Source organism: Zonotrichia albicollis, chromosome 31 (assembly GCF_047830755.1).
Source record: "Zonotrichia albicollis isolate bZonAlb1 chromosome 31, bZonAlb1.hap1, whole genome shotgun sequence".
NCBI lineage: Eukaryota > Metazoa > Chordata > Aves > Passeriformes > Passerellidae > Zonotrichia > Zonotrichia albicollis.
The window spans coordinates 2239742-2264930 of NC_133849.1; the positions used below are offsets into that span (position 1 = coordinate 2239742).

A 25189-nucleotide genomic window follows, 5' to 3' on the forward strand; every position below is an offset into this window, starting at 1 on the left:
CCCCGCTCACCTGCAGGACGACCTGGAGGCGATGGTCCCGCGGCTGCGGCCACAGGGGGCACTGGAACCTCCTGTTCCTCCTGTTCCTGCTCCTGCTCCTCCTCTTCCTGCTCCTCCTTTTTCTCTCTCCCTCCTCCTCCTCCTTCCTAATCCCACCTCCTCCCCACTTCCTGACTTCTGTGTATTTAGAGTGGAGAACGTTGCTTGTTTTTAGAACTAGAACAAAGATCCCAGATGGAACAAGGGTCGCTGCTTTTAGTCAGAAGTATCAGTGACTAAAGGTCACATTTCCTTTGGTTTGGTGCCGTCCTTGTTCCTCCTCAGTGTTCAGGCTGGGCTGTGGGGTGTCCTTGTTTGCTGCATTTTCCGAGTTCCTCTTGCACCCTTCGGGCCATGGGCTGTGCCCTGGGAGGGTTCTTTGTGCTCCTTTGTGACACAGGAGAACCTTCCAGGCGGTTTCTGCGTGAGCTGCTGCTGGGATGTCACAGGAACAGCGCCACGTGCCCGTGGTGTTCCCGTTGCTGTGGGACACGGAGGCCTCAGTGCCCAGAGTGGCTCTGGGCTCGCTGCCGGAGGATCCTCCTGCCCGAGGCATTCTCAGCAGCCAGCCCAGCCCTGACGGGTGTCCTTCTGTGCTTGCAGGGCTACAGGCTGCAGACGTGTACAGCACAGCCAAAATGATGCAGCACGTGGCTGCTGCAGTTTGCACTGTGTACTCTGTGGCTTATTCGGGGTATTTTTTAACCCATTTGGCACGTAAGTCGAGGTTTTCCTTTGCTGCAGCATCTGTGGCTTCGGGCTTGCTATGTGCTTTCTGTTCTTCCTCCGGAGCTGAGTTGACTTTGGAACCAAATTGCCATGAAGACAGCATTGCTTTGGGAGAGCTCCTGCCAGCAGCTGCAGCTGAAAAAGGGGGTGTCTGCAGCCAGCGGGGCGTGCACGGCATCTGCAATGAGCCCCGGGGGGTTCTGTTCCCTCAAGCAGGGAGTCTGTGCCAGCAGAGCCTGGAACTCCCTCCCTTTGCTGCTCCAGCCAAGAACTGACCCAGCCCAGTATTTTGTGCTGTTCTCTTGCTTGCTGTGGGAAGGGACTGTGGCTCCTGGAGGGATGCTGTGAAAGCAAAATGCTCTCTCAGGGTTGCCTTGCTCCATGGCATTTCCCAGCACTGGCAGTTTTTCTCCTAACAGCATCTGGTTCATGTCTCCCGTTTCAGGGCACCTCATGTCTACATTCCGAGCAGCTCCTCCTTCGGTGAGTGGGAAAGGAACCTTTGGTACTTGGAATTGTGCAGCAAGGTGTGAGCTCGGCATGTGGCAGCCGAGTGCCAGCCTGGGAGGCTGAAGGAAAGTTCCTGTCAGTGCCTGCAGCAGCAGCAGCAAAGGAATTCCCATCAGTTTTCTCCTTTTCTGCTGAAGAGCTTTTGAAGAGCTGCAGGTCTGGTTTTGCAGGCAGAGGATTGTTTGCTGGCTTTAGCCATGGTGGAATATTGAATTCCCAACAATAAGTGGCAATGTTGACTTTAGCCCATTGTTAGTCGGAACAGCTCTGAAACCAATTTCTGCTTAGTGCAGCTGGATGTGCAGCTGAGGATAAATAAGGTGATAACTGAGATAGAACTTCCCGTTCCTCACGCTGCCGTCTGTCCACAGGGCACAAAAGCAGCACCAGCACCTCCTGGGTCTCCCTGTGCTTCCAAAGAGGAGGCCAAAGAGGAGGAAGACAGCAGTGAGCTTCCCGCTGCTCCAGGGGACGATGGTGAACTTCCCTCAGTGCCGGGAGATGACAGTGAACTTCCCGCTGCTCTGGGAGACGAGGGCGAACACCCCGCAGTGTGGGAATGCAACGGCGAGGCTCCCGCGGGGTGGGACAAGGACAGGGGACATCTCCCGGCGTGGGACGAGGACGGTGGATGTGCCCTGGTGTGGGACCAGAATGGCCAAGCTCCTATGGAGTGGGATGAGGACAACGGACAACTGGCAGTGTGGAATGAGGATGGAGGACATCTCCCATCTCCCATCCTCCTCCCACAGGATGGAGGACATCCTGTGCCTTGGGAAGAGGAGAGTGAACATCTCCCAGCATGGGAAGTGGACAGCAAGGATCCCCTGGCTTGGAAAGATGATGGAGAAGCTGCAGCATTTTGGGAAGAGGATGGAGAAGCTGGAGCATTTTGGCAAGATGATGGAGAAGCTGTAGCATTTTGGGAAGAGGATGGAGAAGCTGCAGCATTTTGGGAAGAGGATGGAGAAGCTCCCTCTGCTTGGGAAGAGGACAATGAAGCTCCCTCCGCTGTGGGATCCTGGGCTGAACATTCTGACAGCAGCACAGCCCTGCAGCCAGAGGGGAGAAGGGAGTGGTGCCTGATGCAGCTGAGTATGTCTGCTCTGTCCCTGGGTGCCCGAGCAAGTGCTGTGTGGGGCTGGTTCTGGCTCTGCTGCAAGGCAGGCTCTCACTCTGGGAGGGAGCATCTTCCACATTTTTTCTTTCAGGGAACACCGTGAGTGAGGCGGAGCCTGCTGAGAAATACCAGGAAGTGGAGCAGATTGGCCAAGGGTAAGTGCACGGCAGCTGCTTCTGCACAAGCAGGGCTGGGGGTTGTGCTGGTGCAGGATCAAGTGAGAGCTCAGGAGATCCCAAAGCACCTTCAAACACTGGGCTACCATCCTGCTGTCTCTCAGTCCTGATCAGAATTGATAACTGTGGTCAGAAGGCATCGTCAAAGGCCCCTGAGGCTGGCAGTGTCCTGCCTGCAGCAAGGAGCAGGACCTGGAAGATCTTCTGTCCCTGGAGCTGGATTGCCTAAAAGAGCAACTCACCATCTGGTGACTGTCAGAAAACAGTTCTCAAGAAGATTTCTTTCAAATATTTTGCTTCAAAAAATATCCACTGGTCAGGATTATCAACCTAATGGTTTAGAAAAAGAAACCAGAGATGAACTAATAAGTGCTCTATTCTAGCACAGGTAGCAGACCCCATACATTCAGTAACAGACACAGAGCTGATGCACTCTGGGGGAAAATGCATCGCCTGCCTGATGGCAGGGCCCTTGTGGATCCTGCAGGTCTTAGGCAGGAAATGGAAAAGGATGAAATGCATTCTTTTCCACTTCTTTAGACACCCATTTCTCACCTCAGGATTTGAGCTAAAGCAATTCAGGGTGGACATTTGGGATTTGCTCCAGCCCAGTTCCTTCGTGTTGGGTCTCAGTTTTCTCTTGCACACCTTGCATGGCAGAGGGCTGGTGGCTGCTGTGCTGCTGTTGGAAGGGTCGATGCACCCAGGTGTTTGTGAACGCTGCAGGCAGCAGAGATCTCCTGTCTGGGCTGGCTTTCACTGCCAGGGCCTAAAGTGCTGCTTCTTTCTTCTCTGCTCTTTTGTCTCCAGGGCTTTCGGAACCGTTTACAAAGGACTCGACAGGGCCACTGGAGGAGAGGTCAGTGCCAACACGCCCAGCACGGCCGGCAGCTCTGCAGGGCTTTCCCCTCTGCTGGGAGCTGTGGCTGCAGCTCTGGGCACCTGCAGAGCTTTCCTGCCCAGGCTGCTCCTCTGCAGGCAGAGCAGTGTCAGCCTGCAGAGCACAGCTGGGACAGACTTGGTCCTTCTCAAGTGCCCAAGGAATGCAAGGAGGGCAGCGGTGTCTGTCAGAGCAGGACACCCTGGCTTGATCTTCATATCTAAAAGTGTGAATGCATCAGCTGCTCGAGACTGAGGCCCAATTAATCTTCATCCCAGCCTCAGACAGGAACATTATTTAGCAGTTTTTCCATCCTGCCTTTCATTTTCAAAGGGAACCTCAAGCCCTAATTAGGGAGAGCTCCTGCTTGGGCTCAGTTTGGGGTATTAGTCCTACTTCAGCTGTTCACAGAGGGAGAGGGAGAGAAATGAGAAGATGGGTGTCCAGAGCAAAGCTCTCTCCTAAATCCTGCAGTTGTGTTTGGGTCTGGTGTCAGTGACAGCCTGTGAGAGGCATCACCTGAGCAATGGATGTGCGTGTTTGCTTTGTTGTGCAATCCCAAACAGAGCAGTTGGATCTGAAATCATGAGCAAATCCCATAGAATTGCTAAAGGGTTCCTGGCTGTTTTGCTCTGTTTTCACAGAACCAGAATTACCTCCTGCTTGCAACATGTGTTTGAATAGTAATAATAATGAGAATGTTGAGGCCATTTGAAGGGACTGTAGGTGCAGAGAATGTTGTTTGAGCTTTGAGGCTGACAGCTGAGGGACCATTTCTGCAGAGCTTGCAAGGCCAAATGTCTCTGGCCGTGTGTCCTGTAAGCAGCCCCCAGCTGGCAGAGCAATGGGCTGTGGCAATGGCCCTTGCTGAGCTCTGGTGTCCCATCCCAAGGCAGTTGGGCACAGCCCAGCTCCGTTGCTCCACAAAGACTCGCTCCGTGTTTGCTGTGGCCTCCTGGCACAGACTCCTGCAGTTAAAGGCTGCAATGTCCCTTCAGGTGGCCATCAAGAAAATGAGTCTCAGAGGGCAGAACAGGGAACGAGCTGTGAATGAGATCCTGCTCCTGAAGGACAAGAAGAACCCCAACATTGTCAAATTTCTGGACAGGTGAGTACTTCAGCTCTTATCCTGTGCCTGGGCCCTGCGTTAACATTTTTTGGCATCCGGAGTCTGTAGCCTGTTTTGAAAATGCCTGACTCAGCCACATCTTCCCAAAACAACAGCCTGGCAGTTCACTCCCTCCAAGTGCTTTTGTTGCTTTGCTTTGGTTTTTCCTTCAAGTTCCTCCCCGTTTGCTGTGTCTCCCAGCAAGTCTGATGAACCACAGCAGAAATTATTTCCCTTGGCTTCTTCTTCCCAGCCCTTTTCCATTGCTACAGATGCCAGGAAGATCAGGTTCTTGTTTCCAGAAATGCCTCATTTGCCCATTTTTCACTGGCCTTGCCTGTTTGTCACGGGACTTTCTGAAAGGTTTTCTGACTGCTTTTGTCCCAAGTGCTGCACGGCCTCCTCCCCTGGATAATCCTGGCAGTTGTGTTGCCTTGTTCTGCAGGGAATGGTGGGACTGATGAGTTCAGAAGCTGAACCAGCTGGGGCCAAGGGTTGTGGTTCCGCATGGATCTGGGCTGTTGCTAAACTGCATTTTTCACCTGCTTGCCATCTAAGGCCTCTCCTTTCTCACAGGTGTCTCCTTCTCCTTTAGACTGTGCAGATTCCAAGGGCTGTGCAGCCTGGCAGGAATGTCTCTCCATCTGATTCTGTCCTCACTGACAAGTGACCTGGAATCAAAACTCCACTCCAGGCTTTTCCATGTGGCAATTGAGCTCTGCACTTTCATCTCCATGCCATTGCTTTCCTCTTCCAGCTTCCTTGTTGATGGAGATCTCTGGCTGGTGATGGAATTCATGGATGGAGGAACTTTGCAGGACGTTGTCAGACAGACACGCATGGCTGAAGGAGAGATGGCAGCTGTCAGTCGGGAGGTGAGGGATCCTGCTTGTCACTCCACGGCTGGGACATGATGGTCCTTCCAAACAGGGCTTGAGAACAGGAGAGGCTCCATGCTCAGGGCTTTGTTTCTCTGTTGTTTTTATGAGTTGGGGAAGAAAGAGCCTCTGCAGTGAATGGCCTGCCAGCATCACTGCACTTCTACTCTGTTCTTGTTCTCTCTCCTGCTGTTGTGGTACTCTCTGTCTGGTTTGGATTTGAGATTTGCTGTTCTCAGCTTTGCCTTGAACCGTTTGCCTGGAGCTTGTGTGCACTGCACTCCTGGCCTGTCACAGCAAAGCTGCTGCTGGCAGAATTCTGAACTGTCCTTCCTTGTGTGATATATTCCGGCCATTGCTTTTTGCCCTCGTGTTTCTTGTTGTTATGTTTGCCCAATTATCCCATCATAAAAAAAAACAAGCAATATTTGAGATAGCAGCAATTTTAATTTAATAGTTTAGAAAATATATATTGACAATATAATATGATTAAAAATAAGGGATCATTTGGTTCAAATAATAGCGCATAAGCAAAAGATAACCAGGGGGTACGGAGTGCAGGGCTCTTGGACCCTTGCCACCTCACGTGCGAGCTTGCCAAGTGAAGATTCCCCCCTTATATGTCATGTGTCCATGTCATCTCCTCCCATTTTCGATTCATCACATTTTTACCTCTGCCCTCATCACCACCTTTACCGTGCACGCTTCACCACTCGGTTTGGTGGTTGCACAAGTCTTTGGGGGTCGTTTTGGATGAAGACCTCTCCTCTTTCTCTTTGTCCTTTAATTCACCTTTGGGTTACACATGTGCACCAAGCCAGTATAATGTAAGCCAAAATTAACATATTACTATGTTTGAGCATCAAAGCAATAAATCTCTTATAGCGGGCATTTTCCTGGGACCCAAGCAGATTTTCCCTTCACTCTGTTAATTTTTAGTAACTGTTAGCTCTTGCTTTTTCCTCCTATCCTTGAACATCTGCCAGGAGAGGGGGGTGGAGCCCCTCCTCTCCCTTTCTTCTTTGGCATTACAACTTTTAACTGTTTTACTGTTTCCAAATATTAATTACTGTATCAATATCGATTACTGTTTCAATTTTATCAGCATGAATCATACCTATTTACCACATTGTTCTCTCTCAGTGTCTGCAGGGCCTGGATTTCCTCCATTCCAACCGGGTGATCCACAGGGATCTGAAGAGCTCCAACATCCTCCTGGGCATGGACGGCTCTGTCAGGCTGGGTGGGTGTTCCTGGCCAGGCACGGCGCTCCCGGGCTGCGGGTGTGGGGCTGCTTCCCAGGGAGGGCCAGAGCCCCACAAGGGCTGCTGGGGGCACTGCCCGGCCCCTGCTGCCAGCTGAGAGCGGCTGCCCCTGCAGAGAGCTCAGGAGAGGAGCAGGCTGCCAGCAGTGCCTTTGCTCTGCCTATGGCCCTTCTTTGTGCTTGGTTTCCTCATTGCAGCTGCCTTTGACAGGGTTTGTTTCTGTCCTCAGCTGATTTTGGCCTCTGCGCTCAGCTCAGCCCTGAGCAGGACCAGTGCAGCTCCATGGTGGGCACTGCTCACTGGATGGCCCCAGAAGTTGTGACCAGATCTCCTTATGGCCCCAAGGTGGACATCTGGGCCTTTGGCATTGTGACCATCGAGATGGTGGAAGGAGAACCTCCTTACTTCAGGGAAACGGGGGCCATGGTAAGAGGCAAATTCTGCAGTGGCTGCAGAGGCCTGTGAGCACAGGGGGACCCTGCGCTGGGAGCAGCAGCTGGAGGGGAAGGGAAGCACATGGGAAGGGAATGCCCAGAGCACTCCATCTTCAACACAGACAAAGATTCTGCAATCTCTAGCAACAATTTGCTTTGGGATTTATGTTGTTGCAGCTCTTCTGGCTGTGAGGATGACCTGAAAATGTGAAGCAAGTGCATTAGCTCTAATGTTACCTTGCAAGAAAACTGCACACCAGCCCCACATCCCGCCCCCAAACCCAACAAGTTTTCTGCAGGAGTTTCTAAAAGAGGTTTTGCGAGATGATTTCTCCCCTGATTCTTCTCACTGGGAAACTTGTTGAAAACATGAAGATGATTGTTTAACATCCCCATAGTCTAACATATTTCTTTCCTAGTCCAAGCTACTTTCTCTGTGTCACCAAGCCTGAGCTTTCAGCATCACAAAACTCCTGTTTCTTGCCTGGCAGTTTCTGGGATGGGGCATCAGGAATGCATTTACTTGAGTGTCAGTGGCATTGCAGAGATGCACTTGATGTAAGAATCCTCTGAAATAACACAATATTTCTGATGAAGGTTCCTACTAACAGAGTCAGCCAATGGAACTGGCTCTCAAGGCGAGATCATTTGGATGTTGCAGTGGCTGTGGCAGCCCCAGGGATTGCGGTTTTTGGCTGGCATAGCAAAATGAGCTCTGAGCAGCATCCGTGGCAGGGAGGAAAGTGCCCCTGGAGCTGGGGCTGAGGCCCGGGGTGGATGTGAGCCCGTGTGGGTGTGAAGGGAGCTGGCAGAGCGCTGAGTTTGCTTTCCCTGCAGGCTCGCGCTCTGATCCGGCAGAACGGGACCCCGCAGCTGCAGCAGCCCCGGCGCCTGTCGGCTCTGCTGCGGGACTTCATCGAGTGCAGCCTGGAGACGGACGAGGAGCGGCGCTGGGCTGCCCAGGAGCTGCTGCAGGTGAGGGCCAGGGGCTGCAGGGGAAGCAGCAGCGCCAGGGAGGGCTTTTCTTGTGGGGCCCCCTCCGACAGTCTCCAGTCTGGCTGCGTTCCACACGCAGAGCAAGCAGAATCCTCGCCTGCTGTGGCTTGGCAGGCTCCTTTGGAGCTCACCTGGGCCTGGTGCCCCACAGCGAGCAGGGACATCTTCAGGCAGCTCAGGGGGCCCAGAGCCCTGCCTGGCCTGAGCTTGGATGTTTCCAGGGAGGAGGCACCTCCCACATCTCTGGGCACCTTCTGTCAGTGTTTCCCCATTCTGCTGGTTAAAAAATTCTTTCTTAGATCCAATCTGAGCCTGCTTCCCTCTCCTGAGTTTCAAAGCATTTCCCTTTCTCCTGTTGCAACAGAGCCTGTGAGGAACTTGACTCTGGAAAGTAACAGTTCATTTCTTTCCTCTTTATCCTTTTGGCAGCACCCATTTTTATCATCAGCCAAGCCTCTCTCCAGCCTGACACCTCTCATCACTGCAGCAAAGCAACTGAGGGAGCAGCCGAGGAGATGAAGCACTTGAGGGCAGCTTCTTGTTACAGTAGTTAGGTCAACTAGTTAGTTATGGTAGTTAGCACTGCTAGTTGTTTATGGTAGTTAGCACTGTTAGTTGGTTAGGGTAGTTAGGATTGCCTGTTTGTTATGGTTCTTAGGACAGCCTGTTTGTTATGGCAGTTTTTTGAATAAAAACTCTCTTAACCCTCAACTGCCTTGCCGTGTCCCTTCCTCCTCCCGCTGTGCCTCAGCTGCCCGGAGCAATGTGAGGGGAGAGCGGGCCCAGCCTGGCCCAGAGCTGAGCCCCAGCAGAGCCCTGGCAGAGCCCAGAGCAGCCTCGGCACCTGCAGAGTCAGCCTGGAAGGAGGCGCTTGGAGCCTTCTCGGCTGCACCCGGCTCTTGGTTACAAACTGGGTGTGCTGGAAAATGCCACCGGCTCTGCACGAGGGCAGAAGGGGCCTGGGGAAGGCCCAAGTGCTCCATGCAAGGGAAAAACCTGCCCTGGGTTTGTTATAAATAACTAGGTAGTGTTGGCTTTTGCTATTATGTATTGACTTCTGCAAAGTATTCTTAATTACAACAATTTTGATGCAGTACAGTTTGAAATCACTTTTAACTGCTTTTGCTATAGCATTATTTGTCAAGTTTTTGTGGCCAATGCCCTGACCCCTGTGTAGCTCATATCCTCAGAACATCATTTATGGATGATAGTTTGGTTTGCAAACAGTGTGAAAAACATACATTACAGTTTTGGCTTTTGCAAAATATTAAAGTGGATGCCAGATGTTGTCCATTAGAATGTTAACTTTTGCAGAAGTAGCTGTAGTTGTGAAATAATAACTAATGCTTTTATTTTTCTAACTAACTGACAATAATAACTCAGAGATGTTTGTGAAATAGCTAATGTTCATTTAAAGGACCTGTGGAAATAGCTAAAACCGTCTGCATGGTCAGATAACATTTAAGGAAGGGATGTGATGAGGAGCCCTGCCACTGACCCTTCCACTGTCAATAACTGTCACCTGTGAAACCACAGAACAGGGGCCCTTGTGAGGGAGTGACACACAACCCTCAAAAGAACAATCCACGATTCCTGCACGTACTCTAAAAACGCGTGTTGGGGGTCAAACCAACCTAAAGAATTCCTGGAACATGTAAACAAGTTAAAAGAAATGTCTGAATTACTAAAATCATTATGGATATGTATTTTGACCAATGGAGGGGGAAAAGGAGACAAGAAGAGTTGCTGTGGTTAACAGGTGTGCCTCAGGCCATCACCAAGCACCAGTGCTGTTATTCATGTGTCTCTATTTATCCCTTATTAAAATTCTAAAAATTCTAAAGTGTGAGGCTCCTTTCTCACAACACCCAAGGCGCTCACCCCTTGTTGTTCTCCCAAGGCAGGATCTGTCAATCATAAAGTTTGTCTGGATGGAGAAGAAAAAGACTGCAAAGAAAAGGAAAATGCATTTGTGTGGAGGCCCATGTGTTGTGGTGTGTTGCAATATCCTGTTTTACCTTCTCCCTTCCCCCTCGCCCCTTGCTGAGTGTGCCCTGTCAAGCATCAACTGGTTCGTCTGTTTTCCACTTAAGTTTTTGGATGGGGCGCTGTTGTTTAATGACTGCTGCACAAAAATGCTGTGGAGAGTCTGGAATATTAATTGTGACACCCCACTGGGCCATTAAATCTCTCCCTAACAAAGGTTCTGAATAATCTAACACAAATGGACGGATATTTGCCAATTGTCCGTTTGGACCCTCGAATTGAATAATGCTTTTGGATTGCCTTGCCAATTGCAGACCTCCTACACCTCGAAGGTGACCAGCAACATTTTGTAAAGGCCAGTGTGCTGGCCAGTCTTGTACTGGAATCACTGTGCAGTCTGCACCTGTGTCTACAAGCATCTCAATGCGTTTAGACTCCCCACCCCCACTGACATTGCACCACAATTTGGGTTTATCTGTCCCAATAACTTGGACCCGGGCGACTGTGGGCCCTTGTTTATCGACATTTTCAGGTAAAGATGGCACAGGGATAGCTTGAGCAACAATTTGTCCCTTGGGAAGAAACAGGGGTGGGTGGAAACAGTGCAGGCTGAGAACAAATTGCTTGGGATCTGATGTTGTTATTCCCGGAGCAATTTCGATCTCTTGTGGTGTGTTTTTGTCCCCAGTGATGATGTACTTACAACGAATTTGGTTCCAAGTACCCTTCTGTTCAGGATTGACAGAGACAAAATGCCAGTCAGTGTCCTTCAGGTGGAGTGACTCTGTCAGCTGCAACCTGTAACGCTCATTGACAGAAGATGCGGTTAATACAGAATCACTTAAATCACAACAAAGGTTATTTTGTTTCACTTTCAACAGTGGACTAGCAGACTTGGTCTTTGAAGCACCTGCTTCACTTACACAAATGTTAATATTATTGCGCGCTTGATTTATTTTGCTACCCTTATTCTCTTGGCCTGCTCTTTTTATGTCTGCACGCCTGGCAGGCTGGCGCTTTATTCTTCATTTTTTTGTTGTTGACCCCCAGGGAGGGCTTGCAGTTCTCCTCCCCTGCTATTTTTAAATTCATCAAATTCCCTTTTCAGGGGGCACTGGTTACTCCAGTGTCCTAGCTTATTACAAAGCAGGCATGGTTTAGTGGGCTCAACCATTGCCGGTCTCCGCTGCTGCCCAGGGTACTGCTGTGATGAAAGAGAAGGCGCAGGGCTGGCAACGGTGACACGCTGGGGTGGTCTTGGCAGCAGCCTTGGTCTGGAGTCTTCAGCCACACTCATCAGAGGCACTTTCCTGTTACAGACTAGAAGCATATCTTTTAATGTAGGGGAAGGTTCCATAGGAAGGCTCAGGATTGCTGCTCGACACTGTTCATTTGCATTTGTAAACGCTATTTCTTCTAAAATTGCTTCCCTTGCATTTTCCTTTTTAACTTGTATTTCAATGGCTCTAGTTAGCCTTTCTACAAATTTCACAAAAGGCTCTGATGGTAGTTGTTTGATTTTACTATAGGGCTCAAAAGGCCCCTCAGGTTGGAGGGAAAAGAATGCTTTTTCAGCTGCTTCCTTTACTTTCTCAAGTGTTTCTGCAGGAATTGCAGCAGCTTGGACTGAGGGAGAAGACCATTGACCCTCACCACAGAGGTGGTCAATAGTAATGGGGTTACCATTGTTGTCTTTTGCTGTGTTTGGATCAGCCTGTAAGCTTGGGAGAGCATCTTTTAGCAGTTGTTTCAATGCTGATTCCCATAATTTGAATTCCGTGGATGTCATGAGACATGAAAACAGTTGTTTTAAATCATGTGGAACTACAATAGTCCTACTTAATTCAGAATTTAAAAGGCCACGGAAATATGGACTGTGTGGACCATATTCCTTATGAGATTTACAGATCTCTTTAATCAATTGTCGTCCAAAAGAACTCCAATTAGCAGTTGGGGCTGCTCCTGCTTGAGCTGCAGGCTGAAACGTAACAGGGGCCAGTGACAACATGGCACCATCATTGGGTCTGCTGTCCCCTGCTCTGTATCCCTGGAATCAGAAGCATTGGGATCACAGCTACAGGTTTGGGGACAGGCAGTGGGTATGTCCCCACCGTGGGAACCCGGGGAGGGGGCGGGGACAGGGAGCCGGCAAGGGGCGGGGAAACCGTGGGAACAAGGGGCGGGGTCAAGGGGCTGGCAGGGGGCGGGGATACCGTGGGAACAGAGGGCGGGGTCACCTGGTGACATCACGTCAGCAGACGCCCCCTGGCAGGAGTAGAGGGGCGGAGCTGAGGGTACTGCAGGAAAGGCGGGGGGAGGGGGAAAGGTGTCACGAGGAACAGGAGGAGAGGGGGATGGGGATGGAATTTTGGAATGCTTAAGAGGATTTTGGGAAGAAGAAGACCCGGTTTGGGAAGATGCCACGTGGCACCCACCATCTTGTGCACCCCCTAGGGACTGGGGGCCATTTTGGACATCACTGCTCTCCGAAAAGCTAACACGTGCTCGGGATTTTTTTGGGGAAAGAGGTTTAGGGGTTTTAGAGGGAGAGGGAGGAACAGGGAGAGCAGAGGCACATGGCTTTACATTTGACTTTTTCTCCATTTCCTTTTGTTTGAGCAATGCTGTTCGAATTTGCAAACTCCAGAACACAAATTTAGCTGAGGGTAATTTGCCAGATTGTCCTAAGGTTATCAATTCATTCCCAACTTTATCCCAGAATTGAATATTGTGGATTTCTTCAGGGGAAATGTTTGGGAACTGCAGAAAAAGCCATCTTATAAACTGTTTCAATTTTCCTTTAGAGAATTTCACATTACTCTTGATTAAAATGCTAACAATATGATAATACACTCCCCTTTGTACAATGCTAAGTTTGGAACCCATGTTAAAAAGCAAAGTACTTAATCCCGCCTGACCAAAAACAAAGCTTAATTCAGCTACCAATTTCTAAAAAAACCACAGATAGAAAGCGATAACGAGCAGACAAAAGCTTCACAATGCAGCTGTATATACTGCTTTTAAAATTCCCGGGCAGCGGCAGCCGGGCACGCCCTGCCGAGCCGAGGCAGAAACAAAGCCTCCCCCGCGGTGGAATGCAGCCCCCCCGCGGAGCAGAGACAGCAGCCACTCCACGTGGCAGCCGAAACCGGGCCCCCCCCCGCCGCCGCGTGTGCAGAGCACTCCCGACCTCGCAGGTCCCCCGGCCACGTGGAAAGAGAGCCCCCCCCTCCCCCGCAAAGAGAAAGAGAAAGAAAATCTCCTAACACGTGTCTGAACACGCTGCTGAGCCGGGGGGGGAAGGGCAGAGAGCGATCCCGCTCTGGCGCGAATTCTAAAAAACAGTGAAACACGCAGCAGGAAAGCTAACACTAGAACGCTATGAATTCTCATCTGTGGGGCTGCGCAGCCAAAATGCAAAGGCAAAAAGGAACAGAACTCGCGGCAGAGTCTGTTTTTGAGCTTCTGCTCTACCGAAAGCAGAGATACTCACGTGAAATGGAAGCTGTAGGCTGGGTACAGGCAGGTCTCCACCGGAAAAGGACCTCTCTCTGGGTGCAAGAGAGGCTCCCCTTTTCTTCCTCTGGAAAATCTGCTCACCACAATGAAGCAGGGCTTTCCAAAGGCACCGAACAGTCCACGAAACTTTTTCTGGGAGTATTCCCAAAGTCTCTAGCTGGGAGTCTTGAAGCCAGGCTCCTTTCAGCTGGATGCACGGCTGGCAGAAGCTTCTCTGAGGAACTGCGAGTCCGTTTTTGGGCTCAGGGTCGCTTGCCCACCCACAGGGACGCCAATATATTGGAATATGTATCCCAATATAACCAGTTAGATGGTGCCCAGGCCAGTTCTGACCTTCGCTGCTGGGCCACAGGCAGCTCTGCGGTGTTTTACTTCAAAGATACCTTGGCTGGCGGCAGAGTGCAGCGGGGCACAAGACAGGACTCCGTTCTCCTCAGGGGAGAGCTTCTGGCGATGGTGAAGAAAAGAAGGGAGCGGATTCTGCTAGAAGGTAGCCAGATGTTTATTCCATGAGCACAGATATGTCTGCACTGGGCTACTGCTGATAACAGAATAAAGGCCGCATGGTCTCATTCACATTTTAAGCTCAGGACAGGGGAAGGGGAGGGGACAGGTGAGTCACCAACCAGGTGAAGGGGCAGGGTCTCCAGGTACTAGGGTCACCTATCACACAACGCCTTGCTGGTATGTTAGCCTGATTGACAGGGCACACTCAGCGAGGGGCGAGGGGGAAGGGAGACGGTAAAACAGGATATTGCAACACACCACAACACCCATGGGCCTACCATTAGAGTTTAATCTTCCACTCGCGGAGGACTGGTCCCCAATAAGAGGAATAGATTTCAAGGTTATGGTGAGAAGCTTGCTTCTCCCACAGATCTTTGCAGGCACATGCTCATTTATGTAAAGTTATGTTACCCCATTGGCCCTTTGGCCTAATTACTCTAGTTTACCCCCTATTACCGGTATCTGGTTTGTCCCTAGAATGTTCTCCCTCTCTGTCTCTCCATTGGCCCTAATTTACTGCATTCCTCTGGCCCTGTTTCCCCATTAGCTGACCTGACCCTTAACTCCTCCTCTGCACCATTTTCCCCCATATCCATTGGACCCTGACCCTCAGCTCCACCCTCACTACCCCATGTAAAAACCCCCTGTGCCCTCAGCTTGCACCGTGTCTTTGTCCCTGGGTCCTGTTCAGCTCTGTGCCCTGTTCCTGTACCAATAAACCGAGTTTGCTGCAGATCATACCCAGGCCCATCCTGCCGACTTTGTCAGCTTTATAAAGCAGCCGTGAGCTTCGGGCTCCGGAGTGCCGGACGCTCCAAGGGCCTCGGCAGCGCCAGGACGCTCCAGGCTGGGACAGCCAGGCAGGGCAGGAGGAATCACTGCCCCTTTCCCCTCTCTGCTGCTCCATCTCCCAGCCCAGCATCGCTGCAGGACAGCCTCACTGCCAACGCCATCCTGCCAGGGATGGACTGGGGGGATCTCCTTCCCCTTCCCTCTGCCATGGAGGCAAATCCCATCTGCTCCTTGTCCACCCTCCTTCCTCTCCTCATTCTATCCTTCATCCATCCACGTTCCTTTCCCATCTCTTTCTCCCTTGTTCCCTCCTCTCCTTCTGACTTTTCCTTTTCCCTTCTCCGTGTCTCTTCCACTCCTTGTCAGCCCGGGGAGCTGTGAGGAGGAAAAACCCTCCCTGTGCTGGGAAGGGTGTGGGGAATGTGAGAAGAGCTTCAGGTAGAGCTCAGCCTATTCCTGGTGACTCCAAGGACGGCGATGTCGGATGCAGAGATCCATGGGGCTGCAGAGATCCCCCTGCAGATCCATGGGGCTGCAGAGATCCCCCTGCAAATCCATGAGGATCCAGAGATCCCCCTGCAGATCCATGGGGATGCAGAGATCCCCCTGCAGCCCCCGGAGCAGCCACGCTGAGCACGGCGATGCCTGAGAGGAGGCTGTGACCCCGCGGCCAGAGGGCCCCGCTGGAGCAGCCTGTCCTGGCAGGACTGACCCCGGGGCACAGTGACCCACGCTGCAGCACTTGGAGGGGGCTGTGCCCCGTGGGATGGACTCAGCTTGGAGAAGTTCCTGGAGAAGTGTCCGGTGGGAGAGAGCCCAGGGTGCAGCAGGGGAGCGACTCCTGTCCTTGAGCAGAGGGAGAAGCCCCGGGGCATGAACTGAGCCCGGCCCCATTCCCTGTCTGCGGCACGGCCGGGGTAGGAGGTGCAGCTGGAAGGAGGGAGGCGTGGGGGAAAGCTGGATTTAAGGGTCTTCACTTACTTCTCATTATTCTGCTCTGAGTTTTTGGAGTTTTCTGTCAGAAATCTCTCCCCTCCCCCACTCATCCACAGGGGTTTGGGACGGTTTTCCCGTTTTTGGGGGAAATCAAAGCGATGCACTGATGCTCCTAATTAGGGGTAGGAGAAGTGAGGCTCCAGGGCGTCCCGCTGAGCCGGAGCCACCGGAGCCACCGGAGCCGCAGTGCCGGGAAAGCCGTGGCGAGAGCTGCGGAGAAGTTTGTGTTTTCAGCTTAATCCCCCTCCCAGCCGGGCCCGTTCCAGGGCTGTTCCTCAGCTCCGGCTCTGCCCTCACGCAGCCCAGGGGGCCCGGAGAGCGCGGGGCGGGGCTGTGCCGTGTGCAGAGCCCGCCCCTGGCTGCGATTGGGCGATGGTGCCGTCAGTCGTGGTTGTGGCGCGCTGATTGGTGGGAGCGGGGCGGAGCAGGGCCCCTGTGGCGAGCTGAGAGCGGCCGTGGCTGGGCAGCGGCGCCATTGTCGGCAGCAGCCGGAGCGCGGTGAGTCGGCGGCGGAGCTCGGAGGCGGCCGCAGCGCAGGTGGGAGCCGCGCTGGGTTGTGCGGGGGCTCGGGGCTGGCTGCGGGCCTCGGGGGCGGAAGGGGGCTCGGGCGGGTTCGTTGTGCCGTGTCCGGCCCGTGTTGCCGCTGGCGTGAGGGCGCTGCGGGAGCGGCTGCCCGCGGTCTCCTCCGGCAGGAGCCGCTGCCGGAGCAGCGCTGGCTCGGCCCGGTTGCTGTGGCTGGGACAGAGGGGGCTGCCCCGTGCCCGGGGCTGTGCGGGGAAATTGCCGTGGCCGGAGGTTTTTGTGCCCAGAGGAGACAGAGGAGTCCTGTAAAAGTGACTTTATTGCTGAGCAGAGGGAGAGGCCGTGGGGCATTTGCCGTGCGCTCTCTGCCATCGTTGTAGTTCGCAGCCTCCTTTTCATCCTCATTTCCCGGCCTCATCTCCCTCTCCGTTTGCCCACTGGCTGTGGTGCTTGGAAGGTTCAGAGCTCCCGATCCACCAACTGCATGTCCTCGTTAATGTGCACCCCCACTTTTGTATAACAGCCGATAACCATGGCTCTGTTCAGTCTTTGTTCTTCCCGAAGTTCAGGAATTCAGCGGGAGTTTGTCTGAGCAGCAGTCCATGTTAATTAGTAACAGGTTTTGAAACTGATGGTTTCTCCCTTCCTTATCTACACGTCCCTGGCCCTATCTCCAGGCAGATTCACTCAGTGAATTGTTTTGGGTTTTTTTTTTTGGGTTTTTTTGCCTGTGTCTTTGGTTTTGGGATTATTCTCAGTGCCCTCATTCCCTGTCGTTCTGTAGCCGTTTCTGCATCAGGAGGCCTGGCTGCATCCCCTCTCTCCACTGGTGAATGAGCTGCACTCTCAAGGTGTGGAGCATGGTAAAAAGATGAGAGTTGCTGTAGCACATCCGAGGAGAAACAGCATTTGTTTAACCCATGGTCTGTCATGGAGCCACAAAACCGTGTCCCATTGCCATCCTTTCCACGTTTTAGCTGGAACATAACCTGCTTTTTTGTTTCCTTTGTTTTCTATTTCACTGCTTTTCCTTTGTCATCTATTTGCCAACAGCAGTTTGAGTCATTTAATTTTTCATTAACTCCTCCTCCTTCTGCTACCAGATGATCTGATCCCATCCCATGGTGAATTATTGTGTTCCTCATTTCCGTGGATTGGTCAGCAGGAAGTTCAGGAGCTGGAGCTGTCTGGTTGGTTGTTATTCTGTGGACAGCCTTGTTATCTAATGATGTCATTGAAATGAGAAATGGGTTCTGTGGCTCCTGATATGAATTGGTTCGGGTTCCCAGGGGCTGGTTCATGGTGTTGTAGGATTTGTTCTGGTGGATGTTGATGTTTTTCCCATTGTTTGCACTGCCTCAGGAGCCAGGGCTGCATCAATTGGCCAATTTTCTGTAATTTAAACATCAAATACTTGTGTTCCCAACTGCTTTCCTGAACTTGTGGTAGCAACAGCCACCATGCTGTAATCCACCCTATATAACATAGACAGTGACAGCACATGTTGGAGTTGGCAGAGGGATGATTCCCCCCACTTTTTCAAGTGAAGTTTTCTCAACATTCTCCATTTGCTGTTTCCTTTTGCAGCTTCACCCGTTTGTGTTGCAGGGTCAGATATCCTCCCCCTGGGCTCTGCCTTGAGCTGTGCAAATTCCATCAGTGCCAGCAGGCAGAGCTTGGGGTGAGGGGCAGAGGGAATCAGCCCAATTCCTGCCCCGGGCAAGAGACCCAGGTGCATTGTCCACACTTTGCCCAGCAGTGTTCATTTGCATTTCGAAAGCTCCTCTCAGGCTGACTAGAACCAAAGCTTCTCTTCCAGGGCAGTAACCTGGTGACTCCCCTTTTCCTTTCCCACCCACCTTCCTTTGCCTTTTTTTTTGATGTCTGTTTTTTCCTATTTTACAATAGTATTCTGTTAACTGTTTATGAGTTAAAGCGTCGCATTTAAACCTCTTCTGGTTTTTCCAAATGCATCCTAAAGGTGAGCATGGAGAAATCCAAACCAAAATTGTGCCATCACTAAGAGACAAGCACACACATACCTGAAAAGCCTCTACTCCTAAGAATAGAAATTGATTCTGACACCCCTGACCCAAAACTTACTGACCAATAGAAGGATCAATAAGAAAAAAACATTCTAATGTTGTAATCTCATCACCAGAATGGTGGGAAGAGCCAAAACTCTCCAACATTTCCAGTGTTAAAAAGTCAAGGCATTACTTGATTCTGGCCAGGATGTACAACAGAAATCATTTCACTCACACACAGCCCGAGTGTGGAGAGAAAATTGTTGAATGACACGTGAGTTTTCCTAGAGTTTTCCTAAACTTTATACCATCCAAAACCCACAGAAATCCACTGGTTTAATGTTCATTGCTTCCAAGTTGTGTAAGTTTTAAGTGTTTGGTTTCCTATTAGACCCAGATTTCTTCCCCTCTGATGTAAATTAGGTCCAAACTCGTGGATTTCCTTCTCAGCCTTTTCCAGCCCAGGTGTCTCCAGCTCTGCCGGGGGCAGTGTCTGGGGTAGCTGTTGGTCGCTGTTTGCTGCTGGGCAATGTTGATGTTTTGTTGCTGCTCGTTATCTCTGTGGGGGTCTTTTGGGCTATTCCCCGTGTGTTGAGAGGTTGAACTCATCTCCATTGAATGGTGTAACATCCCTTAAATAAAACCTTTAAAATTCCTTTCCTCAAGGCAAAGACAAACCAAACCTGAGTAGAGAAAATATATTTAAAAGAACCGAAATCGGTACATTTCGCAGCAATGCAGTGGCAGGCAGCCCAGAGTGTGGGTGTGAGTGAGCCCCAGAGTGGAATTGTGCCCTGGTGTTCCCCAGCAGCTGTGGCAGTGCAGGCCCAGGCAGCGCTGAAGCTGCAGCAGTGGCAGCAAGGCTTGGCCCCAGTGGCTGGAGATGGCAGAGGAGGGTGGCCAGGATTGCAGAGGATTCCAGCCAAGGATTAAACCTGCTCTGGCCTGAACACCCAGGGGAGCACTGGCAGCTCACACCTGTGGCCCACCAGGCCGGGCCTGGGCCGTTGCATTTCCAGCACCAGAGGGACTGATAAGAGACTGAGTGAGCCAAGCTACAGCCCACGGAAGGGACTTCGTGAGTTTGTTTCTCTTTTAGAGCAGCAAGAGGTTTTATTGTTTAATACTGTTTAGGTTTTATTGCGTAATAAACAGGTTTTTCCACTTTTCTTCAAGGAGGTCTTTTATTTTTCCTGAACCAGTTGGGGGAGGGGCCAATGGGGTCTAGAGGAACCCCTTTGGGGGTTCTCTCCCAAATTTGTCCTGAACCGGGACAAGGTCTTTTCCAACTTCAGGGATTCCACGATTTTCATTTCCTATTGCCCAAGGGTGTCTTCCGTAGCCAAATGGTGAAAAACTGGGGCAAAGACCAAGATTTTGGAGACAGTGGGATAGAAACTCCACCAGAAAAGGTTCTTGCCTTCTGCCCAAGCACGTGGATCCTCAGCCAGCATGGACACTGAAATCCTTTTGTTATGGTCTTGATTTTCTTTTAATTTCTCTTCATGCCTTTAAAATATCTAATCTTGAGGTAAAAGTAGACATTGAGCTAAGACATGGCTGTGGTCATGATACAACACAGATATGGTGGGACACAGACATGGAGACTGACATAGGGACACATGGACATGGAGGGAGCCATAGCCATTCATGGGGACATGTGTGGACATGGGCATGGATGGAGATGTGGGGAACAATGACAGGGATGGAAACATGGTGGGGAGACAGCCATGGGTGAGGACATGTTGGGACATGGCCAGCGACTTGTGGGGACATGGCCATGGCCAGTGCCATGGGGAAAACTTATAGGGGATGTGGGGGATGCTGGGTTGGAGGGAGTTGAGGGTTCCTGGGAGGGTCCTGGGGCTTGCTGAGGCCTTTGGGGAACCCAGGCCAAGTGGCTCTGGCTCTGCTGGGTGACCCAGGGGGAGGTTCTGGGGCAGCTGCTCAAGGACCCTCTGACCTGAAGCCCCAGCCAGGCATTGGGCTCCTGGAAGGGGATGAACATTCTTGTCCCAGGAGGGAAATCCCAGCGCCCCCAGGGTGTCAGGGGCAGCTGAGGGGCCACAGCAGGGAGGGGAAAGCCAGACAGAGATGTTACACTCTTAAACGACACCCCAAAAGTCCCAAAACTCAGGGATTGCTCCCAGGAAAAAGCATCCAGGAGCTGAATACATTGAGGGGAAGTGGGGATCTGACCCCCCCCAGACTGAGCAGGAGGAGCCTGTATCCCCCAAAACCAAACACAGGGACGAGAGGTGAAGCTGAAAGCATGATGGGGAAGGGGTAGGAGTGCAGGGGAAAAGAGGATTCAGAGTGTGAGAGGGATGGGATCCCAAGACTGAATTGGGAGGGGTTCTTGGGTTGGGGGAACGATGGGAGAGGGGATGGGATAGACAAAGCGTGGTTCAGTGGGGATCCCATTGTGTCCCCACTGCTTGATTCCTGGAGTGATTCCCTGGGGCTCTGGAGGGGAATGGATCTGCACTGGGTGGGTTCCCAAGCCCCCTGCCCATCGCTGGGGGGCTCATGGGAAGTTCTCTGGTTCCCTCCACCCAAACGCTGCAGCCGTGGGACAGACAAGGGTGTGAAAGTAGGATCTGGAGTGGGCAGGGACGAGGAGCAATAGGAAGAGGAGGGAGAGAGGAGGCGGAGGATGGGAAAAGGAAGAGCAGGAACAGGAAGAGGAAGAGGAGGAACCACAGCAGAACCCCACGGTTTTCCCGCTTTCCCACTGAGTCTGCAGCTCCCCTGGTCCTGGCAGCATCAACCCCCCAGATCTCACAGGTGAGCGGGGAGGGGGAGCTCACCCCAAATCCATTTGGGGGTCTCTGGGAGGGTTTGTTTACAGAGGGGGGGATGTTTGGATCTTGCAGATGCCCCAAAAGTGAGATGCAGATGCCCCTATGGAGAATTGTGGAGGGTTCCTGTGGCAAACTGTCTGTACTGGCTGGGGTGGTGGTACCAGTTGAGGGGGGACCTTGATTTTGGGGCTCTGATTGGCATCAGAGTGGGGAGAGCAGCAAAGGCCAATCCTGGAGCTGGGGGATCCTGGCAGCCTGCAGGGGTGGGGGAAGCTGGAGATGAGCAGGGTCTGGGCCTGCCTGCCTGTGAACAGGGCAGTTACTTCTCGAGCTGGGCTTGGGAAGCAGGACCAAGGGTCTCACCTGTTGTTTTTCCCCCAAGCCAGGATTTGTCAATCCCAAACTTTGTCTGGATGGAGATGGAGGAGGCTGCGAGGAAAAGGAAGATGGCCTGGGACATGAGGCAGGTGAGAAGGAAGTCGCTGCCCCTTTCCCCCTCTCCTCTGCTCCATGTCTCAGCCCAACATTTTCCCTGGCTGCAGGACAACCCCACTACCAATGCCGTCCTGCCAGGGAGGAACTGGGGGGATCTCCTTCCCCTTCCCTCTGGCACAGAGGCACATCCCATCCTGTCCTTGTCCATAGCTCCTTCCCTTTCTCATTCTGTCCTTCTTTCTTCCTCATTCCTTCCTTTCCTTTTCTTACCCCAGACACTGAGCTGCAGACAGAGACCAGGGAGAGCAAATCCCTGCTGCAGAACCTCATGGAAGAGGCCATTTTGAGCAGCTCCATGGCATGGGAATCCAATGGAGAGGATAAGCCCTGGAGATGCCATATAAGGAGGAGTTGCAAACGCAGCCCTGGGAGCTGTGAGGAGGAAAGGTGCCCCCAGAAGGCAGCTGGAGATCCATTTGGAACTCAGAGGTGGCAGAGACAACTCATGGCTGGCAGAAATCCCACAAGTGCTTGGAATGTGGGAAGGGCTTCAGCCAGAGCTCTGGAGCTCAGACATGATCCAGCACCAGGTGGTCCACATGGGGAACGGCCCTACAAATGTGGGGAGTGTGGGAAGGGCTTTGGGTGGAGCTGCAGCCTCATCAATCACTGCAAGGTCCACACTGGGGAGAGGCCCTATGAGTGTCCCGAGTGTAGGAAGTGGTTTCTGAGCAGCTGCAATCTCATCGTAATGAGTCAAGGGGTAAGCTGGAAATGTATTTATGATAATTGAAAACTCTGGATGAGTCCAGGGGCCAGCTGGGAATATTACTGAGATAGTAGAAGGTTACATATTTTAGTTAAGATTTTAAAATTTGTTAAGAAGCTAAATTCGCTAGCAAAATCACATACCTTAGTGAAAGAGTAACAAATATATTAGAAAGTAAAGCTAGGAGTGACAGGGATAGATGTAGCAATTGTGAAGGAGCAGAGACCATAGAAATATCTTGCATTAAGAATAATCAAACCGTTAGGAGAGGCTTGATTGTGATCAGCAGATCAAAAAGTCCTGCCAACTGGCCATGAGTGAAGAGTTTACCATGAGAAAGAGAGCTTTCTTCTTCCCATACGCCCACTCCCTTATTTCAAAATCCCACTGGCCCAATTAAGGGAGTGCAATTGCGCAGCCATTTTAGGTATTCAGCTGATTATAATACAAAGTGGGCAGATAATGATTATATACTACACCTCCTTAGAAACTGCTTGGATATGTAAAGCCTTTTCTGTATAAATAGAGAGCAGGAGTCTGCAACTCCTTGCACCTGCATTTGGAAATGATTCCTCATGTGTCCAGCGCTGCAATAAAATACCCTTCTTTTCAGCTTTAATTAGTTGAAGAGTTGTCTGTCCGTGCTTCAGTACATCAGCAGATTCACACAGAGGAGAGGCCCTTCCGCTGCCCCGACTGCGGGAAGGGCTTCAGGCACAACTCCACCCTCGTCACCCACAGGCACATCCTCACTGGGCAGAGGCCCAATGAGTGTCCTGTGTGTGGGAATAGATTCTCCAGAAGCTCTCACTTGAGCCAACACAAATGGAGGCGTAATTAAGGGACGCCCTGTGAGTGTCCCCAGTCCCGGTGTCACCCCCTTTTCTCTGCCCACAGAGCTCCTGAGCTGGTGGCAGCCACAGCCCCTTCCGGTGGCCTTGCACCTGGCTGAGACCTCCTGTGATTGGGCAGGGAGGATTGGGGCGTGACTGGGCAGGGAGGGTGTGGGCCAGGTGGGGAACACTGGGTGCTGAGGGTCTGCCCAGCAAGTGGTGAGTCATCAGACCTGCTCTCTCTGATTGGCTGACTCTTGTTCATCACATTCTCTGATTGGCTGTGGAGAGGCCTGGGAGTTGAGAGCAGGAATGGGAGTGATCCCGCCCTGAGGACTGGCCCAGGGACACCAAACCCAGCCTGGGCACAGGGAGTGAATTTATTGCCAACCAAATCACAGCAGCACAAGAAGAATAGAAAAAAATCTCTCCAACACCTGGCCCACACCCAACGGGGATCACCCAGAACCAGGCTTATCGACGATGAAGAGACAGACATCTGAGATTAGATCAGAAGCCAATTTTATTGAGTATAGCAAGGGTTTATATAAGGTTTGATTTGTATGGTGCTTATATAGGGCTCTATTTTTGGTAACAATTTCCCACTGGTTACACATTCTTCAGGACATTAGGTCACCTGTTAACATTATCTTATCACTAAGTCTCACAATATTTTTCTTGGTCACTTCTTGCCCTGAGAACCTTTATCTGTGTCTGTCTTTCCCATAGTTTTGTCTTGATCAGTCCTCAGATAACAGGTCCCTTTATCAGTTCCACTGTACTCTCTGTTTTATTCCCCATACATCCCCCTATCTGTTCAAACAAAAATACACTCTTACGTGACTTGTCTATTAATTTTTTCACACACTGTAAAATACAAAGAATAAGCATAACAATACATAATACAATGCCTAATACATATAAGGCTATTTTAACGAAAATTGTTATCCATCCACCAAGTTTCCAGTTCCCCAGAAGTTTTCCTAGCCCTGTTAACGCTGATACCACTGGGTAACCTTAACCATTTTCCCAAGGGCATAAGTCTGTTAGAGGTTAAACAGTTGCTGATGTGGTGTTGGGGTCCTATTCACAAGGGTTCTCCGCCAGTATTGGTGTTCAAGGTGAATCTTCAGGGCATGCACTCAAAGATTCTCAAAACGGCGTCACATTCTTTGCTGGAATTCACATGGGACCATTCTCTATGGAGACACAAGCAAAACCTCTACCCCAGGTTGTGGATACTGGCAGCCTGGTAAGAGAGAGAAAGCCAGATAAACTTTACCGGGAATTGTTCTGGGGAGTTTTGAGAAGTCTCAGAGAAAGAATTAAAACAATGTTGCAGCTGGTGTTTTGAACAGTTGTTTTCTCATAAGAGGTTTACTAAAGTGTGTTTCCTTAAGTAGCCAATCATGTGAAGTGTATTGATTAAAGGACCAATCAGGTCCACCTGTTTCAGAGCAGTGTATAAAAAGGAACGGGTTTCTAATAAAATTATTATTAGTCTCCTGAAGAGAGTTAGACTTCATGTGTCACCTGACTCCTGTTCCTGACTCAATGGTGACACGACGTGAACTAAGGATCAGGCCCCAATATCTTACCAGATTCTGGATCCTTCATTAAGGCAGGGTTTTTTTCCCTTTTGTTGCAATTGTGAATTACAATTAAAATGTCGAACAATCGGTGGGTTGGGGTCCATCAAATAACAATTCAAAAATTTTAAAACATAAAGGGCTTTCTGCAGTCTCTTGTCAGGGGTGCTATCTCTGGCCCTCCCTTTCTATTGTACCAAGAGACGTTCGAGGGAGCCATGAGCCCGTTCAGTGACAGATTGGCCTGTTGGGGAATGAGCAATGAGCAATACATG

General features: G+C 51.2%; 1 protein-coding gene and 1 long non-coding RNA gene across 2 annotated transcripts; both read left to right on the top strand.

Annotated features, from left to right (window-relative positions):
- The first annotated feature begins 479 nt into the window (after positions 1–479).
- Positions 480–11363, top strand: LOC141725764 (serine/threonine-protein kinase PAK 1-like). Its single transcript, XM_074529798.1, has 11 exons — positions 480–756; positions 1214–1251; positions 1699–1831; positions 2490–2553; positions 3385–3433; positions 4453–4562; positions 5320–5437; positions 6584–6683; positions 6935–7131; positions 7977–8093; positions 11319–11363. The coding sequence occupies exons 1-11, from the start codon at positions 480–482 to the stop codon at positions 11361–11363; spliced, it is 1248 nt and encodes a 415-aa protein (XP_074385899.1).
- Positions 11364–20812: 9449 nt separating this feature from the next.
- Positions 20813–23111, top strand: LOC141725922 (uncharacterized). Its single transcript, XR_012577490.1, has 2 exons — positions 20813–21755; positions 21999–23111. It is a non-coding gene; the product is annotated as an uncharacterized LOC141725922 (long non-coding RNA).
- The last annotated feature ends 2078 nt before the right edge of the window (positions 23112–25189 follow it).

Coding starts and splice junctions, on each gene's coding strand:
- LOC141725764 (XM_074529798.1), top strand. CDS start 480: ATGTCACAGGAACAGCGCCACGTGCCCGTGGTGTTCCCGTTGCTGTGG. Junction 3,434..4,452: donor ACAGGGCCACTGGAGGAGAG/GTCAGTGCCAAC, acceptor ATGTCCCTTCAG/GTGGCCATCAAGAAAATGAG. Junction 4,563..5,319: donor ATTGTCAAATTTCTGGACAG/GTGAGTACTTCA, acceptor TTCCTCTTCCAG/CTTCCTTGTTGATGGAGATC.